Below are 20,859 nucleotides of genomic sequence, written 5' to 3'. Positions count from 1 at the left end.
ATCTGACCCAGAACTTCCTCTCATGGCATTTATCCTAGAGAAATGAAAACTTCTAGTCACACTAAAACCTGTAGGTGAATGTCTATACTGGCTTTATTCATTATTGCCAAAAACTGAAAACAACCCCAAACAACAGCAGGTGAATGGATCAACAAACATGGTACATAGTGGAGGTCAAGTTTCGATTCCTGGTCAGGGCACATGCCCGGGTTGCAGGCTCCATCCCCAGTGCGGGGTGTGCAGGAGGCAGCCCATCAATGATTCTCTCTCATCGTGGATGTTTCTATCTCTCTCTCCCTTTCCCTTCTGCTCTGAAAGCAATAAAATATATTAAAAACAGCCCTAGCCGGTTTGGCTCAGTGGATAGAGCGTCAGCCTGCGAACTGAAGGGTCCCAGGTTCGATTTTGGTCAAGGGCACATGCCTGGGTTGTGGGCTTGATCCCCAGTGGGGGACTTGCAGAAGGCAGCCAATCCATAATTCTCTCTCATCGTGGATGTTTCTATCTCTCCCTCTTCCTTCCTCTCTGAAATCAATAAAAATATATTTAAAAAACAAATATGGTACGCCCAGACAATGGGACCCCCTTCAGTGATAAAAAGCAACAAACTGTGTATATAATATATATTATATATCATATATTTTTTCGAAGGAACTATTTTTAACTTTATTTTTATTGTTGACGCTATTACAGATATCCCCATTCCCCTCCCCCATTGCCCACCTCTACCCAGCCCCCAGCCCCCACTGTTATCTGTGTCTCTGGGTTCCGCATTTGTTCTTTGGCTAATCCCTTCACCTTCTTTCATCCAGTCCCCACCTCCTAGAACAAACTCTTGATACATGGGCATGGGCCAATCTGGGGGAATCTCATATACATCATGCTGAGTGGAAGAAGCCAGGCTCAGAAGGTCCCATACTGTATGATTCCCTTTATAGGACTTTCTGGAAAAGGCAGTGGTTGCCAGAGACTGGAGTCAACTACAAAGGGGTGTAAAGAAATTGTGGGAAGTGATGGAGATGTTCTGTATCCTGACTGTGGTGGTGGCTAGATGAGATTTGTCAAAACTCAAAACACTAAAAAGGGTGCATTTTACTGTATGTAAATTTTACCTCAATAAACTTTTTTTTAAAAAGGAACCTGGCGAGTGTGGCTCAGTGGTTGAGTGTCGACCCGTGAACCAGGTCACAGTTCGATTCCCGGTCAGGCACATGCCCAGGTTGCGTACAGGAGGCAACTGATCGATGACTCTCTCTCATCATTGATGTTTCTGTTTCTCTCTCCCTCTCCTTCCTCTCTGAAATCAATAAAAAGATACTTTAAAAAAAAAAAGAAAAGAAAACAGGACAGAAGAAAAGGAGAGACTGGGAATGAGGAGGAAGACAGAGGGAGAGGAAAGAACGTGAGCCCAGGGAAGGGGGCTTTGAGTTGGAGGGGAGTCTGCAAGGTCGGTGAGGACCCCATGCTTTGCCAGGGCCCCTGGCCAGCTGCCAGCTGCCAGCTGCCAGCTCATAGGGCCAGTGCCCCACCCCCAGGAACCTCCCCCACTTTCAATCTGGGAGCTGTTTCTACTTGTAGGAGAATGTGGTCTCTGGACATCCCTGGAAACCGAGGCTCCAGGCCCCGCTACAGCCCTGCCTCAGCTCCCGTTACCAGGAAACTGGGGGGAAGGCATTTCCTGCCTGGAGGTCTTGGCAGCTCCCACTGCCATGGAGACCAGCGTGGAAGCTGGGAGGGCCTCCGTCTCCTCCCACTGCTCTGCCCCAGCCAGCAGGAGGAAGAGGAGGCCAAGGGCCTGGACAACTGCAGGGGCCCAGCCTCAAGGATGGCCAAGTAGGGGCCTCAGCCTGGGCCCACCTCCCCATCACCCACGGATCCACCCCCACACACTACACCTCCCAGCAGGGCCTGAACCCTGAATAGATCTCAGCCCCAGGCCCTTCCTTAGCTGGAAGTCGGAGTACCAAAGCCCCACATCTGTCTCCTCTCCCCCGCAGCCATGTTTATCACGGTGATGTTTGGAGGTAAGTGGGGTCCCCTGTCCCTGCAGATGGGTTAGGGGATGGTACACTCAGCTTGCTTCCCTCTGCCCTGGGGATGGGGGAGGCAGTGTGGGGAAGGGGATGGGGGGCTTGGGGAAGAAGCTCTGTGAGGAAGCAGAACTAGTGCCTGGAGTGAGTGCCTGGAGGGGAAAACCCTGGCTGGGTACCTGGAAACTCACACCGCCCCTCTCCTAGAACACCTGCCCGGCTACCACGGAGGATGTTTTTAAACTGATGATTCCTTGGCTACTGATTCAGTCAGCGGTCCTCTAGATCAGGGTGCACCAGGCACCCGAAGCTCCAGCCACAGTTGCAGATTCCCAGCTCTCTGGTGGGAGGGAGACCGTGGTGGGAGGGGGGCTGGTGCAGGAGGCATGAGTTGTGCACCCATCACTGACATCTCCGGAGATGGGTGAGGGTGGGGTACAGTCCTGGTCCCGGCTCTGGTTAAGAGATGGGAGAGCCACTATGCTGTACACCTGAAACTAACCCAAAATAATATTGAATGTAAACTATAATTGAAAAAAGAAAAAAAGTTACTGCTTAGTGGGCATGTTGTTTATTTTGGGGGTGAAAATATTTTAGAAATAGCTATGCCATTGCTGGCATAGCTCAGGTGGTGGGAGCGTTGTCCCATGCACCAAATGATTGACAGTTCAATTCCCAGTCAGGGCACACACACACACCTAGGCTTCGTTAGGGTTTGATCTCCAGTCAGAGCGCAGGCGGGAGGCAGCCCATCAATGTTTCTCTCATATATCGATGTTTCTCTCTTTTTCTTTCTCCCTTCCCCTCTCTCTAAAATCAATAAGGCATGCCCTGACCGGTTTGGCTCAGTGGATAGAGCATCGGCCTGCGGACTCAAGGGTCACGGGTTCGATTCCGGTCAAGGGCATGTACCTTGGTTGTGGGCACATCCCCAGTGGGGAGTGTGCAGGAGGCGGCTGACGATGTTTCTCTCTCATCGATGTTTCTAACTCTCTATCCCTCTCCCTTCCTCTCTGTAAAATATCAATAAAATATATTTTTTTTAAAATAAAATAAAATCAATAAGACATATTCTCAGGTGAGGTTTAAAAAAACACACACACAACAGCAGTGGTGGTCGTACAACTCTCTGAATGTACTAAATGCCACTGAATCGTAGTCTGGTTAAAATGGTGGATTTAATATTATGTAAATGTTATCTCAATAAAACAAATCACTTAAAAAAGAGAGAGGAATGGGAGAGGCAGAGGGTCCCAGAGTGGGGGAACGTAGAGGGCCCCGTTCACTCACCCCTGCCCCTCCCCCACAGCTGGCTGCCGGGAGCTGGTGAACCCGTGGTGCAGCCTGGTGACTCTCACTGCCCACCTACGGCAGAGGGGGCGGGTGCCTCCAGATGGTGAGGGGCCAGGAAGGGTGATGAGGTGGGGGCCCAGGGCTGCAGACATGAGTACCAGCCCTGCCCTGCCTCCCTCCCTCCCCTCCCAGCAACCATCGCCCTCCTGGCTGAGGATGGGCACCTGGTGAGTCTGGGCAGTGACCTGGAGGAGGGGACTTCCCAGGCCCCCTCCTCCGGCAGCCCCCTGCTGCAGGAGCGTGGGAGCTATGTCCTCGTGCAGATCATCAGTAAGTGGGGCCTACGACTTGCTCCCCTCCCCCTGCAGTTTTGTTGGAATATAAGAGGGGGGCCAGCCGTCCAGAGACCACCCAAGGCCCGACCCAGCTCCCCACTTTGGCCAAAACCTAGCCCTGACCCTTTTATCCAATAAGCTGTCCTGACCCCAGCCTGAGCCAGTGAGAAGTAAGGGCCAGTCAGGAGTCATTCCTCCTCCGCCCACAGACGGGGAGGGCGGAGCCCCCACTCGCTATGAGTCCCTCCTGGAGAACCTGGATGACCGGTGTCCAGAGCTGGCAGGTGAGTGTCATGGCAGAGCCCTGGGGTGGGGAGGTAGCATCTTCTTCCAGCCCCGACAGGCAGGGCTTCCTGGGCCTTGCAGAGGTGCTGCGCCGGCTGTCGGGCCTACCCGCCCTGGGCAACAGCCGGAGGAGACGTACCGGCACTCGTACCGGCACTCGTACCGGCACTCGGCGTGGCCACCAGGACCAAGCCCCTCCTTCGAGGTCCCAAAGGCTGGGCTCCCTGCTGTCCAGGCCCCGCTAGCGGGGGCCAGAAGCCAGGTAAGGAAGAGACATGGATACCTGGGGGGACATTCACACCCAGAAGTGGGACCCTTTCCCATGAGACAGACACCCATGCACTGAGAGAGTGAACAGGCCCCCAATCTCAACCCCCATCACTACACACATTTGCCTGAAAGACTGAACACACTGTACCCAGAAGCGGGCACCCACCACCCCACTGGAGTGTAAGTACCCAAGGGCAAGAACATCCTCCGTGCCCAGGAGACGTGGCATCGGGCCTGGCATTCCGTAATGCCCGAGGCAGAGCTGCCAAATGAATTCCCGGAAGACAACAGCACAGCACGTGTGACAGGGCTTGTGCTAGGCTTGTGCTCCTCTGTTCCAGCAGCCCCGTGACGAGGCACCCCACAACCCAGTGGCCCAGCTAGACTCAGATCCAAAGGGGCTGGCCGTGACCTCTGCCTTGTGTGATCAGGCCCAAACAGACAGCAGCCCGGCAGCATTCCTCTTATGAAACCTGGAATTACTGAGTTGTATCAGCAAGAGGAGCAAGGTCACAGACAGGCTGTGAGGCTGCTGGGGGGTCGACCCCTCCAATGTGGGTGCAGAGGCAAGAAAGGTGGAGGGGCAGGCATCCCTGGGAGAGTAGACAACTGGGAATTCCAGCTCCCAGAGCCGGACGCCTTTTCGGTCACCTGCTAATGCCTCACTGCCCGCTCTGCCGGCTCAAGGCTGTGGGATTACCACAGGGCTCCTCCCTTCCCCGCCAGGAGGCAGCTTGGTGAGTCATCCACCCCACCTCTTCAACCACCTCTTCAACCACCGTGAGACAGGCCAGTGAGACGGCACACAGCAGGCTCTGGTCTAAGATAAACTTTTAATTGCACATTTGTGTCTCTGGTCATCTATGGGGTGAGGAACCCACAAAAATCCTAACTACATGGGTACATTCTGGCGTTTTGGTCTGGCTGTCGGTGAAGGGGTGGAGTTGAGTGCAGAGCTGGACCCAAAACTGCTCCAATCCGCACCACAGTGCCCGGTCTCTTCAGGGCAGGGAGCTCAGACCTGTGGAGGGAGGGGTGATACCGGCCGGTGGTCAGCCCCACGGTATAGGGAGAGGGGATGTCCCTCCCAGCCCCCGCCTGGGGTGGGGGCCACTCGCTCACCGTGGTTGTATTTGCACTGCTTCAGGGCCTCGCTGAAGCCCTCACACAGGGTCAGGTCTCTCTGAGTGGTGGAGCAGTCCAGGAACTGCTTGATCTCATAGGCGCAGGGCCCCATCTGCAGGGGCTGGGAGGCGGCTCGGGCAGGGGCCTGCAGTGGGTGGCGCAGGAGGCAGCGAGGTCAGCTCAAACTTGGTAATGAGAAGTGGGTGCCAGAGCTGGGTGCCCCCTCCCGCTCCCCACAACCCCAGCCTGAGAGCCCCAAAGCTCCAGGCAGGCTGACCGACCCAGGACCAGCAGACTCAGCTGCTCCATCTGCTACACAGGGTGAGCCCCAAGCCCTCTCAGAGCCACTCAGTTGATGCCAGACAGCAGCTCCCTGCTGCCTCACAATGGGCACGTGGGGCAGGTGGCAGGGGCAGGAGAAGAATCTGGAAAAGCCCAATGAGGATGAGCCCCACCCCCACAAGTTCTAGCAATTTCCTGGCTCAGCCACACTGATCCCCATGACCCCTGACCCTGCCACGAAATCTGCATTTGGCTCAGGACTGGTGGGGTGCCCAGTGGGTGACGGGTCAGCAGGGAGCAGGCCCCAGAGTCACCCGCTACAGTGCCTGACGCAGGATGGGGAGCGAGGAGACTCGGGAATTTCCACATCCCTCCTTTCTCCTGGCGTCAGGTGACCTTGGGCCCTAAGGTCACGAGTTTCCCCATCTCTAAAGGGCTGGTTGGCCTCTGTCCCGGGGAGCCCAGGGACCTTGGCCTGAGGGGAGGGCCGGGGAGGGCCAGCCTGTGACCCATAGGAGGGCAACAGTGGAGTGAGAAAGAGGACCCTGGTGGGGGCAAAGTCCTAGGCCTGAGGCAGCTCAGGAAATGCCTGGACACAACTCGGTGGCCATTCCAGCTGGACTCCCTGCTCTGTGGCCTCGGTTTCTCGGGGCCCCGTTGCTCACCTGCTGAGCGGCAGGCTGGGCGGGCTCTGAGCTCCCCCCGCTGAAGGCTCCAGTCAGGGCGCTGCCCATGACATGCCCTACAGCCGAGCCCACGGCGACCCCTGCGGCCGTGGACGCCATCTGCGCCATCAAGCCCGGCTGGCCCGACGGGGCGGGAGCCGGCGCGGCGGCCGAGGGCGGAGGGTGGGCGGGCGGGTGGGCAGCAGGTGCGGCAGGGCGGCTGCGGGGTGGAGGAGTCGCAGGGTTAATCCTGGCCGGACCCCAGACCAGCGGCCCGAGGGGCCAGCAGCCCCTGGACCTGCCCCCCTTTCCTCCTCCGGAGGGTGGGTGACCACCGTCTTAGACACGTGGTTGTGGCATTCCCTTACCGCCACCCCCACCCCCCACCCCGCACCCCCGCTAAGATGGCGCAGTCGTCCCCAAGGTCACGCATGGCGCCCTTGGAGAGCGCGCGCTTCCCCCGCCTCCTCCACGAGGGGCCCCTGTCCCGCTCCCACCTGGCCGGCCGGGCGGCCACGCTGCGGCTCCCTCGGGGCATGGTCGTGGCGGTGGGACTCGGCCGAGCAGACCAGAGACCGCAACGCTGGTGGCGATTCTGTTCCCGCGACCGACGCGACACCGCTTGTCACTGCGGCGCAAGGGGCGGGGCCTCGGGGACACGCCTCCAGCGGGCGGTGCGGGGCGCGCGGCGGCACCTCGCTCCCCCGGGGCCCGGACCCCCCTCTTCCAGCCGCCCCCCGCTCTCCGCGGCCGTTCCAGCTGGAAACCTGACTCTGCGCCCTCCCTGCGCCGGTCCCCAGCTGTGAGGGCCCCGGGGACAGGAGCCAATGTCGCCGAGCGCAGAGGGTTTCGCGGGGCGATCGCGGGGCGCAGGGGATGGAGTTGGGTGCTGTCCGGTGCTCCGAGCCTGAGGACGCAGAGAGGCGACCGGTGGAGGCTCGCCTGGGAGGGAGCACGGGGCGCCAGCCGGGCTGTGCTCCTCCCCCTCCTATTAGACAGGGTTTGCGGACTTCTGTGTGGTCTCAGGGGCGCGGGCGCGGGGGTGGGGGTCGGTCTTAAGCCAAGGAGAGGTGCCCGGGGGAAGGCCTGGCGGGACCCGAATCCAGAAACCCCGCCAGGGGGCGTCCGGAACCCGTCTTCGACTCCTTCCTGGCCAAAATGCGCTGCAGGCACTGGGCAGCCTAGGACAGCACCGCCCGGGGTGCGATGAGGCCCCCCGCGTGGCCCTCCACCCCACCTGACACCCTGCCCCCACGAATGCAGCGCGGGACACTGACAGCGACATTCAAACAGCGTGCCCATCCCAAAGGCTGTGCTGAGTGTCTAGAGGCGGTTGCACCTGTTTGGATCCTGAGCCTCAGGATTTTACCACCTTGGTCCCAGGCCGGGAGGGGGGGAGGGGGTGCGCGCCAGGGCTGGGAGTGGGTCTTTTCTGAGTGACTTTGCAGTGGTCATATTATTGCCCTGGGGAGAGGAGCTGACTTTTTCTTTTAATATATTTTTATTGATTTCAGAGAGGAGGGGAGAGGGAGAGAGAGACAGAAACATCAATGATGAGAGAGAATCATGGATCAGCTGCCTCCTGCTCGTCCCCTACTGGGGATCCAGCCTGAAACCATGTGCCCTTGCCTGGAATTGAACCTGGGATGCTCTATCCACTGAGCCAAACCAGCCAAGTCAGCAGAGCTGACTTCTTTACTGCACACATACACACCCATCACTCTTCCTTGTGGCCTGGGAGAGGAAACTGAGGCCTGGTGACCCAAGGATTGTGAGGAGGATGAACTCACCCAGAGCCAAAGCTTTGGGGGGTGGGAGAGGAAGGTTGATCCAAGTGGGGAAAGGAGACCCCTCTGTGAGGAGGAGGGAGGGAAGATGCCTGGCATTTTCTGTTACTTCTAGACCACATATACCTGCAAGTCACGTGCACTACTGTGTTCTTACCTCTCAGCCAGCCTGGGGAGCAGGGCCCTCCCCGGACCCCTGTCTGGGCCTGGGCCTCAGTTTTCTCCTCTCTTAAGTGGGGTTGACCACCCACTTCACGGTGAGCATGTGAGGGGCGGGCCATTTAATCCTCACAGACATGCCAGTCCTGGTCCAGCCTCTACTCCTTTGCTCATGCAGTCCCTGCCCACCTGTTCGAATATGTCAAATTGGCCCATCCTTCTAGGCTTATCAGGGTCCTCCTCTGGCAGGAAGCCCTCAGCGACCAGCCCACCTTACTGAGTGCATGGTTAGCTTGTAACCATGGCCCTCCTCCCTGGGCCTGCCCTGCAGGTGGCTGCTACTTCCGCTCTCATGAATGGTGGACTCCAGGGTCCCCAAAGGACGGCCATGCTGCCCTGGAGACCACTTAATAAACGTTTTTATTGAAACAGTTATCTTTTTATGTATATCAGGGAAATGTATAATGATCTCCCCAAATCCATGATTTCTTGACCCATATTGCTAAGAAGGAGGCTGAAGCAGGTATTTCAATTTTTAAAAGTGAGTCACTTTAAACAAAAAGTTGCTAACAGTTCAGGTAGTAAAACTCACTGCTGTCAGCCATCTCCTCGCCCTCTAGGCGTCGCTGTGGAGCCTTCCTGGGGAAGCTGGGAAGGCTCCCGGGAGACTGGGACCAGAACCTAGGGTTGAATCAACCCGACTGTCTGTCCTCTGCTCCCTCCCAGCCTCCTTCCCTTCGCAGGCCTAGGCTGGGTGCCCACAGCCTCACCTTGTGACACTCAGGACCCTGCCCACCAGGACAAAAGCCACTGCCTGCTTTTTGGCTGGGCAGTGTTGCCCGTGATGGAGCAGATTGCCTGGTGAGATGGTAAGGCCCTCCCTGGTCACCACAGGGAGCGTAAGGCTGGCCAACCCCTTCCAGCGTGTGGACACCGCCCCCTGCTTTAGGTCTCAGGAGCCCCAAGAGCCTGTTGGTCCACCCCCAGGGCCCCACTCTCCTCGACCAGCACCCTCCCTCCCGCTGACCAGCTAGAGCAGTGGTTCTCAACCTTCCTAAGGCCGCGACCCTTTAATACAGTTCCTCCTGTTGTGGTGACCCCCAACCATAAAATTATTTTCGTTGCTACTTCATCACTGTAATGTTGCTACTGTTATGAATCGTCATGTAAATATCTGATATGCAGGATGTATTTTCATTGTTACAAATTGAACATAATTAAAGCATAGTGATGAATCACAAAAACAATACGTAATCACATGTTTCCCGATGGTCTTAGGCGACCCCTGTGAAAGGGTCGCGACCCACAGGTTGAGAACCGCTGGGCTAGAGGCATAGACTCCATTGCCTGCTGGTATGAAGAAGCCAGGGTGGCCCCTCCCTCTTGGGACCTTCGTTTCCCCATCGATATAAATTGTCTGGGTCCCAAGCTGGGGGGCCGGCCGGTCTCCATATGCCTCAGTTTCCCCTGGGACACATTTTCCTAGTCCTTTTCCCAGCAAGGCTCTGGGGAGTGACTTGCCCATGGGCACAACCACCTGTTGAAGGCTCACAGATCAGAGGCCAAGCCCGACCAGGGGGACCAGCTGCGGATGCGCCTTCCGAAGATGGGGGTAGGGACCAGGAGGAGGGGGCCGCGACTTCTCTCGGACTCCCCACCGCACATGGGGGAAACTGAGGCCCAGAGCAGGACCACCGGGCCGGGGTCGCCCAGCACCAGGCCTCGGACCACAGGCTCGGCCCGCCCCTGGTGAGTCCGGGGTCTCCGGGGCCCCAGGCCCCCACCCGGCCAGCTGTTCCCTTTCCACCTCCCCCAACCCGGCGGCCGCCGTCCCGGCGGGGAGAGTTTAGAACAAAAGGCGCGGGGGGCGGGGCGGGGGCGGGGCGGAGGCTATAAGGGGCGGCGGCCCGGAGCGGCCCAGCAGGCCCAGCAGCCCCGGGGCGGATGGCTCGGGCCACTCGGCTCCGCGGCGCGGCCCCGCGCGCCCTCCTGCTTCCTTTGCTCCTGCTGCTCTGGCCGCCGCCGCTGCTAGCGTGGGCCCCGCGGCCGCCGGTGAGTGCCCGCCGCCGGCCGGCCGGCCGCTCCTGGCCAGGGGGTTGCCGGGCACGCGGGCTGGGCCCCCGAGACGGAGCTGGATCCACGGGGCGCCCAGGTGACCCTGGAGCCGCCCGTTATCCAAAACCCCCCCTTGGTCCCTGTGGGCGTGATAGATAGTGAGCTGCCTGTCCCCGGAGGTGTGCAAGGGGAGCCTGCATGGGGATCGCCCGGGCTGGTGAGGCGGGACTCGGCGCTGGACACACGCCCCCTATCAGCGTGGGAACCCGCTCCGCTGCGCCCCAGCCGCGGATGTTGGGGTGTGCCGAGGGCAGGAGCAGAGGGAGTGGTGACAGGGCCCTCTATCAGGGACAAAGCAGAGCAGGTCTCAGGCTGGTGTCAGCCGCTAGGCGTGTGGCCTTCGTGAGCACACCACCAGGGGTGCAGTGGGCTGGAGGGTTCCGGAAGAGCTGGGCAGGCCAGCAGCTGGGCTGGGGGAAATGGTGTCTGAGCCCAGGCACCTGCCAGTGGCAAGTTTGGGAGGCTTGGAGCCAGGACAGCAGGAGCGTGAGAGCTAGAGTGTGTGTGTGTGTGTGTGTGTGTGTGTGTGTGTGTGTGTGTGACTGTGAGAAAGTGAGAAAGGTGGGGGGCCAAGGGTGGAGCAATGAGAACCTCAGAGAGCAAAGGGGTGGGAGAGCCAGGGAAGGGGGAAGAATGTGTGAGCTAAAGAAAAAGCAAGTTCCTGTGAGAGAGGAGAAGAGGAGGGCCAGTCGTGGGGGGGCGGGGGGGGCGCGGGGGGATGACAGCCTGCATGTGCCCCGAAAGCTGCATTCTCCCCTCGAGCTGGGGCTTTGAGGGACCAGTAACAGGGGTGGCCAGGCAGATCCTGGAGTCGGAGCCTGGGCAACTGCAGGTCCGTGGGCCCCTGGGAGCCCACCCCACCCCTACTGGCAGCTGAGCCATCCAGTGAGCTCAGGCAGGTATGAAACCCTTGGGAGGTGTGATAAGCAGGAGTGTGGTCTGGTGAGGAGGGAGGTCTGACCGGGCTGGGCCCCTCTGTCCAGCCACCCCAGCTCTGCCCTGGCCAGCCTTGCCCTCACCGGCTGTGGGAGCAAGAGGAGATAGGATGGGTGGGGTAGGGTGAGTGGGAGCTCTGCCTCTTCCCCAGCCCCTCCCAGTCCCCTCGATTTTGGGGCAGTCCAACCGGCGGGTTCAGAAATGGGAGAGATCTGGGTTTGAACCAGGTGACCTTAGGTGAGCCCTCTGGTGCCTCTGAGCCTCACCCTCTCGGTCTTGTCGGAAGTGGGTGGGAGGTAACAGTGCCCACTGCTGGACGTCGAGGGTTATTGAATGAGGTAATTTGGGGAGTGGGACAGCCAGGCACGCTGGAGAGAGACATTCTGTCACCTGTAGCTGCCCCGTTGATATGGGTGCAGGGTCAGTTGGGGCCAGGTCTGAGCTGGGCTGTTGTCTGTCACTGCAGATATGCAGAGAGCATCTGGGCTCGCCCTGACGTGTTTATCCCCCGGCTGCTGCTGGCAGGGCCAGGAAAGCTATGTAAATATTTATCTATCGCAGTTCAGCTGCTTTCAGGGTTGATGAAAGCCCCGAAGCCCCTGGGACCAGCTGGGGAGGGGTGAGAAGGGGCAGATTAGGCTGCAGCATCGGGGAGAAGACGGACTGACTGCCGACTTGGCTGTGTGGCTTGGCCAGGTTGCTTGGCCTCTCTGAGCCTCAGAGGGGCTTAATGCTAAATAGAATGGCATGACGATGCTCCCCTGTCTTCCTCACAGCCTCCTGTCAGGGTCACCTCCTGCCAACAGCAGAAGGCATCGCTGTGATCAATGATCTCTATTGGACCAAGAGCCAACTGAGGCCCACAGAGGGGCACAGCTAGTCTGGCTTTCCCCAGCAGGCTCCTAGTCTGGGGTCCTCCTTTATCTCCCCTCTACCGGATGCCTCCCATTTTCCTGATTGGAAGTTGTCCCAGAGGCTGACCTTGAGCCTCTAGCTCAGCCAAGAGATTGAGTCAGCCCAGAAATTCCTCGAGGTTGTTTGAGGCTGTGATTTAGTGCCCGCCAGAGGACGGGGTGAGCGAGCTGGACTCCCAGCACACAGGCTGGCCTTGGGAGGATACTGGCCCAGGAGGAGGGAGCGCACCAGAAGAAGAAACACTTCTCAGCAACGTGGGTTTTGGAGACAGACCGAGAGCTAAGGGAGTGCGAGGAGAGCTCTGGGGGGGGGGGGGGGGGGGGGCGCGGAGCATGAGCGTAGATCTAGGACCAGCTCTTGCCCCACATGCTGTGTGACCCTGGGTAAAGTCCTTGACCTCTATGGGCTCTGGAAAATGCTTGCTCCCTGACCCCCAGGGCCCACCACCCAGCTCACTGAATCCCAGCAGCCTTGGGAGGACCAGCATACCCATCTGAGGAGTCAGTGGGCTGCCTGGTGCCAGGCCTTCCAGCTAAGCCAGGTGGCCCCAGGCCAGGAAGGACTCAGAAAGACGGAGTGTGGGAGGTCAGCGGGGCAGGGAGCATGTGTCCCATCCCAGGAATGGGGAAAAAGAAGCCAAGAGCTATTAAGTGATGGGCTTCCCCCGAAAGATCCTACTGGCTGGAGGCCTTCTCTCTAGTGTCTTCTGCTCACTCTCTTCCCAAGACCCATGAGGGTGGCACAGAGAGGGAGCAAGAGGCCTTTGCTTATGGGGAGAGCCTGCAGGAGTCACTCTTCTTCTCTGGGTTTGCAAGCTCCCATCTGACTGCAACTCTTGTTCTACGATTTAAAGTCTGGAGACTTTGGGGGAGCTGATGCCAGGTGGGTGGTGGGAGCGCTAGGGAATTGGGTGACAGCAGAGTCCCAGGTGTTGGACAGGAGGGCTCACAGGGGCAAGGAGCAGGGCCAGGGAAGAGGCTCTGCCAGATGCTGAAGCAGGCATTACAGAAGGAGAGCATGCAGCCCGTTGCCATGGCACTATTCCCATTTGATAGCTGGGGAAATCAAGGCTAAGAAAGGACAGTGACTTGCCCAGGGTCACTCCGTCCAGGGGTGCGGTGGCATAGAACTGGGTCTTCTGAATCTCAGTCTGTGGCTCTTTCTACTGCACGGAGAGTACCATGATCCAGGTCTCTGGGGGTGGACTTGGTGCCTTGTGTAGGCAGAAGAAAAAGGGCTCCCCCCCCCCCTCCCTCCATGGCTGGCTGCTCCAGGCCACACTGGGAGCTGAAAGAGAGGAGGAGAGATTTCTGCCCAGGGGCATAAACAGAGCTGGCCTCGCCCTTCCCAGGGAGGGTCCTGTACCCCTGCCCCGGGGTGGGGGAGGAAACTGTACCCTGATGATGGGGGGGGTGTAGGGAGGGGAAGGGGCAGCCCTCATGGCTGGTCACACAAGCCTGGGCTCCACATCCTCCGTGTGAGACCTGGCACATGTGTCACCCCCACCTTATGGGAGGAGGGGGGCGTCCAGTGAGCCCGCCTGCAAAGTGCCTGGGAAGTCGCAGGTGCTTAATATGTTCCCATCCCTTCTCTTCTTCACCAAGGTGAGGCCAGCTGGGGTCCCTCCTCCAGGAGAAGGGGGACTCCAGCCCAAAGAGCAGAGCAGAGGTAGCAGGTAGGGCGGGCTGCGGCACCGACAGCCTGCCGCCTGCCAGCTGTTACCTGGGCAAATTGCTTAATTGCTTTGGGCTCCATTTCCTCGTCTGAGAAATGGGCATGATGAAGGTGGAGTTGGTGAGAGGTTCCATCAGGGCCTAAGAGCATGTCCGTGGAGCGATGGGCAGGGTCCTGGCCTCGATGCAGGGGAACTGCAACAGTGATGAGTACTTAACAGCACAGCCCAGTACCCAACTGTTCAATAAGCAAGCTCAGACCGAGGGAAAACCGGTTCTGGGCCCCACATACCAAGTAGCTCCATAGCCGCCTCGGGGTTCAGAAGACCCCTTCATAGCAGGGTATTCTGGGGGGTTGAGTCGGGTGGCTCTGGAGGGTTGAGTTGTTGGTGGCTCCATAATTGGGAGCTTGAGGGAGGGGGGTGAGGATGCTGATCAGGAGCCTGGGGCCTGGGAGAGCTGCCAGAGGCTGAGGCCGAGGCCAAGGCTGAGGGTGGGGCCTGGGTGGCCCAGCTCCCACCCCAAATATGGCTTTGGGAGGCCACCGCTGCTCAGACCAGGCAGGCGCTGAGTCTCTCAGCAAACTGCGCCACATGCCTCTCCTCCAGCTTTGCACGGTGTCCGCAGCCAGCCTTGGCCTCGGCCGGGTCATCAGTCCTCACCTGGTCCCGCCACGCCCTGGCTGGAGGATTTCGCAGGGTCTCCCAACCTTTCTGAGTTTCTGCTTTTTTCATGAACTAGAACTCTTTTAGGAACCCTGGGACTTTCAGAGGGTGGCAGCTCCAGTCAGAATCACCTGGCACCTGGGGCTCTGGCTGGGGCTGGGCAGCAGGTAACTGCTCCCTACCCCCCCCCCCCCTGCCTCCACACACACACACACACTCACTCACTCACTCAGGCATGTAGGGGGCTGGCAGACCACATCTAGCCCTGACACGCACCCAGCCCTGGTAAAGTGTGAGCAGAACTGCCCTCAGAAATCAGACCCATTTTCCAGACTGGATGCCCTTACTGGGTACCTGGCCCCAGGCTATGTGCTTTAAATGCATTACCATGGCTCATCCTCAGATCAACACTATGGGGAGGAATTAGCCCCATTTGTCAGGTAAGCAAATCGAGGCAGACTGCAGCCCCTCCACACTGAAGAGTGTCTGCGGTGGGAGTCCTGGGCAGGAGAGGCTTACGTGATGTAGGAGCTGGGACTGGAAGGGAGGGGACTCAGGAAGAAAGGGAGGTAGATGGTATTTGCTGGGGTGCGGGGGGGAGTGATGGGGGAAGCAGGAGGCGCTGCCTGGCCTCCCCTCAGAAGCTCTGTGGGGTCCATTCCTGGGTGTGTGTGGAGAGTATGGTCTCTGTGCCCCCACTCAGACCTCATCAGCCCAAATGGCCAGAGCGGGTGACAGGCAGCCCTGGGCCCTTCCAGGCCGAGTGGCAGGCAGGAGGAGGCCTTGCAACAAGTCATCAGGAAACCAGTCAGCTCATGCCAAAGGCCGGCAGTGTGACAGGAGCGCGCCTTCTCTTGCCCTCGGCTTGCCCAGAGACGCAGCGGGCTGGGGCTGAGCTTGGCTGCTGACAGCCCGCAGCCCTAACAGTGAGCCATGAGGAGTAGAGGCCTGAGCTGCCCCCCCCCCCCCCCGATCCTCTCTCCTGCCCAGGACACCCACCGCCGCCACCTGGTGAGGAGGGGGCCTCAGGCCTGGCATGAAGCTCCTCCAAGCAGCCTGGCACCTGCCCCTGCTGCACAGGAGGCTCCTCGTCCTGCCGGGGGCCCCAGACCGCCCCGCTGCGGCGTACCTGACCCACCTGATGGGCTGAATGCCCGCAACAGACAAAAGCGGTTCGTGCTGTCGGGTGGGCGCTGGGAGAAGACGGACCTCACCTACAGGTAGGGCCCTCCGCCATGAGCAAACTCTAGAACACTGTGTATCCGTGTGTGTGTGCCCCGCCACCCTTACACCTGCTTCTTGAGGCACGCCAGATCTCCATGGTTCACAAACCTGTGTGTCTACTGGCCCCTGAGCCATCCATGGGCAACATTCCTGAACCCCAACTTAGATTGTACACACAGACAGCACTCCTCCACACACATGCCCTCCCATGGCAGAGGGACAGTGCCTCTGTCAGGCCATGCCTGGCCGCCCCGCAGACCTGCTGGCGCACAGCTCTTGGTCATGCAGGCAGCTTCTATGAGCACCTACTAAAGACCAGGCCCTAGGACTCCATGGGGAATGAGGCAGCCACAACCTGTCCTCTTGGGGAGCTGGACATTGACCTTGTCCTTGTTCCAATCCAGCATCCTAATTCAGGATCCATGCATGTGGGGAACAGGGGTGAGGGGACAGGTAATAGCTCAGGTGACCTGGGGCCCCTGATGCAGAAGCTGAAACTTCTACCTCATGCAGATGGGGACTTGTTTGGGGAGAGAAGGCACATGAAGACTACTGTGGTATCAGATGGCCCGGGAGCTGAGACTGCCGGGGGCTGCAGAAATGTCTTGGGTGGGAACTGGGAACTCAGAGGGGGCAGGTCAAAGGGTCAAGTTCTCCCCACAGTGAGCGGTCCAGTCAGGTCTATAAGGTGGGTCTTGGGGCTCCTGGTCCGGTGTTCTTCCCACTGAATGCGGACACCTGTGTGCACCCACATCAGTGCACCACACCTGAGGCTCACCTGGCCTGTGTCCTGCGCGCCTGCCACCCCCCACTGAGCGACCCTGGCCCAGTAGCCATCAGAGGCTGACCCTGCCCTGAGTGAGGCCCAGGTTCCTCCTTCTGCCCCCAGGATCCTTCGGTACCCATGGCAGCTGGTGCGGGAGCAGGTGCAGCGGACGATGGCGGAGGCCCTGAAGTTGTGGAGCGAGGTGACACCACTCACTTTTACTGAAGTGCATGAGGGCCGTGCTGACATCATGATTGACTTCACCAGGTAAACCGGTGGCCTGGAACCCCTCTGGGGAGCCCCAGCTGTCAGCAGCTGCTGACTCTGCACCCCCCCCCCCCCCACCCCTCCGCAGGTACTGGCATGGGGACGACCTGCCATTTGATGGCCCTGGGGGTGTCCTGGCCCATGCCTTCTTCCCAAAGACCAACCGAGAAGGGGATGTCCACTTCGACTACGATGAGACCTGGACTATTGGGGACGACCAGGGTATGGCCTGGGGACCGTTTTCCAGAATGGGCAGCTGAAGATCAGAGAGGACGGGAACTTTCCGAGTCCCTGCGCCGGGGTGTCTGCTGCAGGAAGCCATTTCCCTTTTCTAGGCACAGACCTCCTGCTTGTGGCAGCCCATGAATTTGGCCATATCCTCGGGTTACAGCACACAACGGCTGCCAAGGCCCTTATGGCCCCTTTCTACACCTTCGGCTACCCACCGAGCCTCAGCCCAGATGACCGCAGGGGCATCCAGCACCTGTATGGCCGGCCCCGGCCGGCCCCCAGCTCCAGGCCTCCAACTCTGGGCCCCCAGGCTGGGGTGGACACCAACGAGATTGCACCACTGGAGGTGAGGTGCCGGAGGGTGGGAAGACAGGAGGTGAGGCCCTGCACCAGCTCTTCCACCCCCTGGTCTCTATGGCTCCAATGTGGACTCTTTCCTGGCCCTCTCCCCCCAACCGCCAGCCGGAAGCTCCACCAGACGCCTGCGAGGTCTCCTTTGACGCGGTGGCCACCATCCGTGGCGAGCTCTTCTTCTTCAAGGCAGGCTTTGTGTGGCGGCTGCGCGGGGGCCAGCTACAGCCTGGCTACCCTGCGCTGGCCTCGCGCCACTGGCGGGGACTGCCCAACCCCGTGGACGCAGCCTTTGAGGATGCCCAGGGCCACATCTGGTTCTTCCAGGGTGAGTGGGGGCTATGCTCAGATTCCCAAGAGCCAGGAGTGCCATAGCCAAGGCTTGGGACAGACGGACAAATATGATGGGCAGGTGCTCTGAATCCTCAGGGTCAGGGGAGAGCAAGGCTCACTGCTCTGGACACAGCTGGGAGCCTCCCGGAGGCGGTGGCTCTCAAGGTGGGCGTAGAATAGAAGGCATTGCACAGTGGGCCACGCATTGGCCTCCAGCTCAGAAGTAGGGAAAGGATTCACCTCAAGACACAGCTTGGAAAAGGTAAAGCAGGGATTTGATCTAGGTCTGGCGACCCCGGAGCCTGTGCTGTTAACTCTCAACTGGCAGGGAGCCCGGAGCATTCCAGGTGGCAGGGACTTCATAAACCAAGGCCCAGCCAGGACCTGCCGTGACAGAGCTAAGGCCCAGGGGGTGGTGAGCAGTCAGATGCCAGGGGAAGGAACGGGAGCCCGGGCACCTCTCTGCTACTTAGAATAACCTTTCTCACGTGGTGCGTCCCAGCGCCTGCCCCACCCCAGCTTACTCCTGCCGACTCCAACTCCCCCTGCACTGAGGGTGCCAAGCAGGACAACAAAACAGGCTGGGGAAGTCTGTGGCGGTGGTGGCCGCTGGGCAGGCCCATGATGGCTGCAGTGTGGCAGCTTCGCAGCCCCATTGCAGCCTCCTTTCTCCGCAGGGGCTCAGTACTGGATGTACGATGGTGAGAAGCCAGTTGTAGGCCCTGCACCCCTCTCTGAGCTGGGCCTGCTGTGGTCCCCGGTCCAGGCAGCCTTGGTCTGGGGCTCTGGGAAGAACAAGATCTACTTCTTCCGAAACGGATACTACTGGCGCTTCCACTCCGGCACCCGCCGTGTGAACAACCAAGTGCCCCGCCGGGCCACGGACTGGCGAGGAGTGCCCTCTGAGGTCGATGCCGCCTTCCAGGATGCGGACGGTGCGTTGGCGACGGGGTGGCTGGGGGAAGCGGTGCAGCAGCTGCATCCGTTTTTCATCACAGGTCCTTTGTCCAGCACTCTCCCCAGCAAGCCCCCTTCTCGTGCCTGGGCAGGGCTACACCACGAGGTTGCAGATTAGACTGAGAGTCAGAGAGGTGCAAGGACTTGCCCGGGTCCCTTGGTCACAGCTGATAATAATGACCATTGCACACTGATGACGCTCCGGACACCTCAGCTCCCTAAATGTCTCGTGCAATTCTCGGGAGCTGTACCTGTTAGGAACCCAGTTGCCAGAGGAGCAAACAGAGGTTCGGGTGATGCGGTTCCCTGAGTACACCCAGGTGGACGGTGGGTAGCTAGGACCACCACCCAGGCAGGCCCTGCTCCCAACCATTGAGCCATCTGGCCTCTTGCCATCTCCAAGGACTAGGTTGGGGACTCATGGTACAGTGCTCTCTCTCGTGCTCTCCCACACTGGGACCTGTTGGGAGAACTCTCTCTCGGTGGCCTCGGACTCTAGGTTGCCTATAGCACCCACAGGACTCAAGATACCCATATGTATCCGGCTGGTGGGTGCAGTGATGTGGAGGGTCAGTGAGGGGAGTGGGCCTTGCTTTCCTGGCAGATAGGAACTGGGCCTCCAAAGCACCCCCATCTGTCAGGCTGAAGGGCTCCCCCAAGGGAAAAGAGGTTCTGGAGCCCTGCAAGGTTTCAAGGGAGTCAGCCGTGGCCAAGGCCTGCCCACCGGGACCTCCCCCTGTGCCCATCCCGTGGCACAGCCTGATGTCCACTCGCCCAGGCCTGACCCTCCTTTCTCCCCAGGTTACGCCTACTTCCTGCGCGGCCGCCTCTACTGGAAGTTTGACCCCGTGAAGGTGAAGGTGCTGGAGGGGTTTCCCCGTCGCGTGGGCCCCGATTTCTTCGGCTGTGCAGAACCTGCCAACACTTTCCACTAACCCTGGCTTGGATGCCCCCAGGGCCCCTGACCCTTGCCCAGCCGCGGACTTCACCTAGAGACCTGTGGCCGTCTTTGTGACTGTGGGCATCAGGCATGAGACAGAGCCTGTGTCTCGTCAGACATGACAACTGCAGACAAGGCCACGCGGGTCGTGGTCACCTGCCAGCAACGGTCTCAGACTGGGCAGGGAGGCTTGGGGTGGCATTGGGCCTGCCCTACCCAACCTGTGCAGGTCACCGTCGAACCTCAGGGAGCTGTCCTCGCTCTCTATCCCTGTCCCTCAGGAAAGGACCTCCCCTAGGTTTGCGGGAGCTGGAGCCCTTGCTCTGTCCCTGCTTCGAGGTTCCTGCAGGGGTGCTAGCACATGGATCCTGGGGCCCCATGGCCTTCTGCCCTTTCCTGAGACATCGGCTTGGAACTGGCTGCCTTCCAATTGGTGATCCTGGAGATCTGTTCCCCCGAGATCCGGGCCAGAAGGTCCAGAGTCAGCCGGGGAGCGGGGTGCTTCCTGCTGGAGACCCAGGGCTCTGAAGGCCCCAACATACCTCAATCCTCTCCTGGGCCAGACCCTCCCCATCCCCCTCATCCTAGCACTGAGACCTTTCAAAGCCATGTAAATATGTGTACAAAGCCTTTTTTTTTTTTTAAATTGAGGTTTCTCATTAAACATGGTCATGATAATTTCCTACCTGCTTGCCTGGGGTTTCTCTGTGATGGGGAGGCTAGGATGGGGGCAGAGCTGGGCTCGGGAGGTGGGAGGGCTGTCTAGTTTCACCACAGGGTTCAGCTTACTGTCAGGCACAAATCGCAAAGTTAAGGAAGGAATGGAGAAGGATTCTTCCCCTCCAACACTCATCTGATGCACCTGCCAAACCAAATAACCACCTGGACCCTGGAATCCTGCCAAGCCTGGGAGCCTTGGCTCATGCCAACACCACTCAGTGTTGTCATCCTGCCCATTCCCGCGGCAGGAACGGCGGTGGGCCCAGAACTGTTCCTAGGCGCCCTCTTATGTGTTTCCTGGGCGGGGAAACTGAGGCACAGGCACCTCGGGCCTCCTCCCAGCCTCCAGGCCTCACTTCCTTTCTCCTCCGCTGGATAGAGTGCCAGTCCCAGCTGTGAGACTGGGAAAGCCACTGCCTGAGTCAGGGCCTCTGTTGCTATTTCCATCTGTGAGAATTTCCCTCGGTATCTCCACTTGGGAGGCAGCCTGGAAAAGAAGCTTTTGCCGAAACCGGTTTGGCTCAGTGGATGGAGC

At 59.5% G+C, this 20,859-nt stretch overlaps 3 protein-coding genes across 3 annotated transcripts; 2 read left to right on the top strand and 1 right to left on the bottom strand.

Annotated features, from left to right (window-relative positions):
- Nucleotides 1-1,894: 1,894 nt before the first annotated feature.
- CUNH22orf15 (chromosome unknown C22orf15 homolog) lies at nucleotides 1,895-4,188 on the top strand. The gene is made up of 5 exons (XM_070399978.1): nucleotides 1,895-2,024; nucleotides 3,340-3,426; nucleotides 3,516-3,653; nucleotides 3,868-3,942; nucleotides 4,025-4,188. The coding sequence occupies exons 1-5, from the start codon at nucleotides 2,000-2,002 to the stop codon at nucleotides 4,186-4,188; spliced, it is 489 nt and encodes a 162-aa protein (XP_070256079.1). The 5' UTR covers nucleotides 1,895-1,999.
- An 839-nt stretch (nucleotides 4,189-5,027) lies between these two features.
- CHCHD10 (coiled-coil-helix-coiled-coil-helix domain containing 10) lies at nucleotides 5,028-6,929 on the bottom strand. Its single transcript, XM_070400270.1, has 4 exons — nucleotides 6,783-6,929; nucleotides 6,286-6,505; nucleotides 5,336-5,483; nucleotides 5,028-5,234 (listed from the first exon to the last, which is right to left on the bottom strand). Exons 1-4 carry the CDS (start codon nucleotides 6,821-6,823, stop codon nucleotides 5,215-5,217), a joined length of 429 nt encoding a protein of 142 aa, XP_070256371.1. The 5' UTR covers nucleotides 6,824-6,929; the 3' UTR covers nucleotides 5,028-5,214.
- A 3,246-nt stretch (nucleotides 6,930-10,175) lies between these two features.
- On the top strand, nucleotides 10,176-20,286 carry MMP11 (matrix metallopeptidase 11). Its single transcript, XM_070399723.1, has 8 exons — nucleotides 10,176-10,283; nucleotides 15,526-15,755; nucleotides 16,649-16,792; nucleotides 16,881-17,014; nucleotides 17,128-17,369; nucleotides 17,486-17,702; nucleotides 18,385-18,642; nucleotides 19,466-20,286. Exons 1-8 carry the CDS (start codon nucleotides 10,176-10,178, stop codon nucleotides 19,597-19,599), a joined length of 1,467 nt encoding a protein of 488 aa, XP_070255824.1. The 3' UTR covers nucleotides 19,600-20,286.
- Nucleotides 20,287-20,859: the final 573 nt, after the last annotated feature.

The sequence above is a fragment of the Myotis yumanensis genome, unplaced genomic scaffold (genome assembly GCF_028538775.1).
Source record: "Myotis yumanensis isolate MYYU_CA2020_CCGP unplaced genomic scaffold, mMyoYum1.0.hap1 SCAF_19, whole genome shotgun sequence".
In the NCBI taxonomy this organism is placed as follows: domain Eukaryota; kingdom Metazoa; phylum Chordata; class Mammalia; order Chiroptera; family Vespertilionidae; genus Myotis; species Myotis yumanensis.
Note: the sequence above shows the minus strand (reverse complement) of the source record. Positions and strands in the feature narration are given on the sequence as shown.

Excerpts from the sequence above, each read along its gene's own strand:
- CHCHD10 (XM_070400270.1), bottom strand. The coding sequence starts at position 6,823 with ATGCCCCGAGGGAGCCGCAGCGTGGCCGCCCGGCCGGCCAG. Across the intron at positions 6,506-6,782 it reads GTGGCCGCCCGGCCGGCCAG|CCGCCCTGCCGCACCTGCTG; the intron begins GTGGGAGCGGGA and ends TCCACCCCGCAG. Across the intron at positions 5,235-5,335 it reads GCAGTGCAAATACAACCACG|GTCTGAGCTCCCTGCCCTGA; the intron begins GTGAGCGAGTGG and ends CTCCCTCCACAG.
- CUNH22orf15 (XM_070399978.1), top strand. The coding sequence starts at position 2,000 with ATGTTTATCACGGTGATGTTTGGAG. Across the intron at positions 3,427-3,515 it reads GGGGCGGGTGCCTCCAGATG|CAACCATCGCCCTCCTGGCT; the intron begins GTGAGGGGCCAG and ends CTCCCCTCCCAG. Across the intron at positions 3,654-3,867 it reads TGTCCTCGTGCAGATCATCA|ACGGGGAGGGCGGAGCCCCC; the intron begins GTAAGTGGGGCC and ends CTCCGCCCACAG.
- MMP11 (XM_070399723.1), top strand. The coding sequence starts at position 10,176 with ATGGCTCGGGCCACTCGGCTCCGCGGCGCGGCCCCGCGCGCCCTCCTG. Across the intron at positions 10,284-15,525 it reads CGTGGGCCCCGCGGCCGCCG|GACACCCACCGCCGCCACCT; the intron begins GTGAGTGCCCGC and ends TCTCCTGCCCAG. Across the intron at positions 17,015-17,127 it reads GACTATTGGGGACGACCAGG|GCACAGACCTCCTGCTTGTG; the intron begins GTATGGCCTGGG and ends TCCCTTTTCTAG.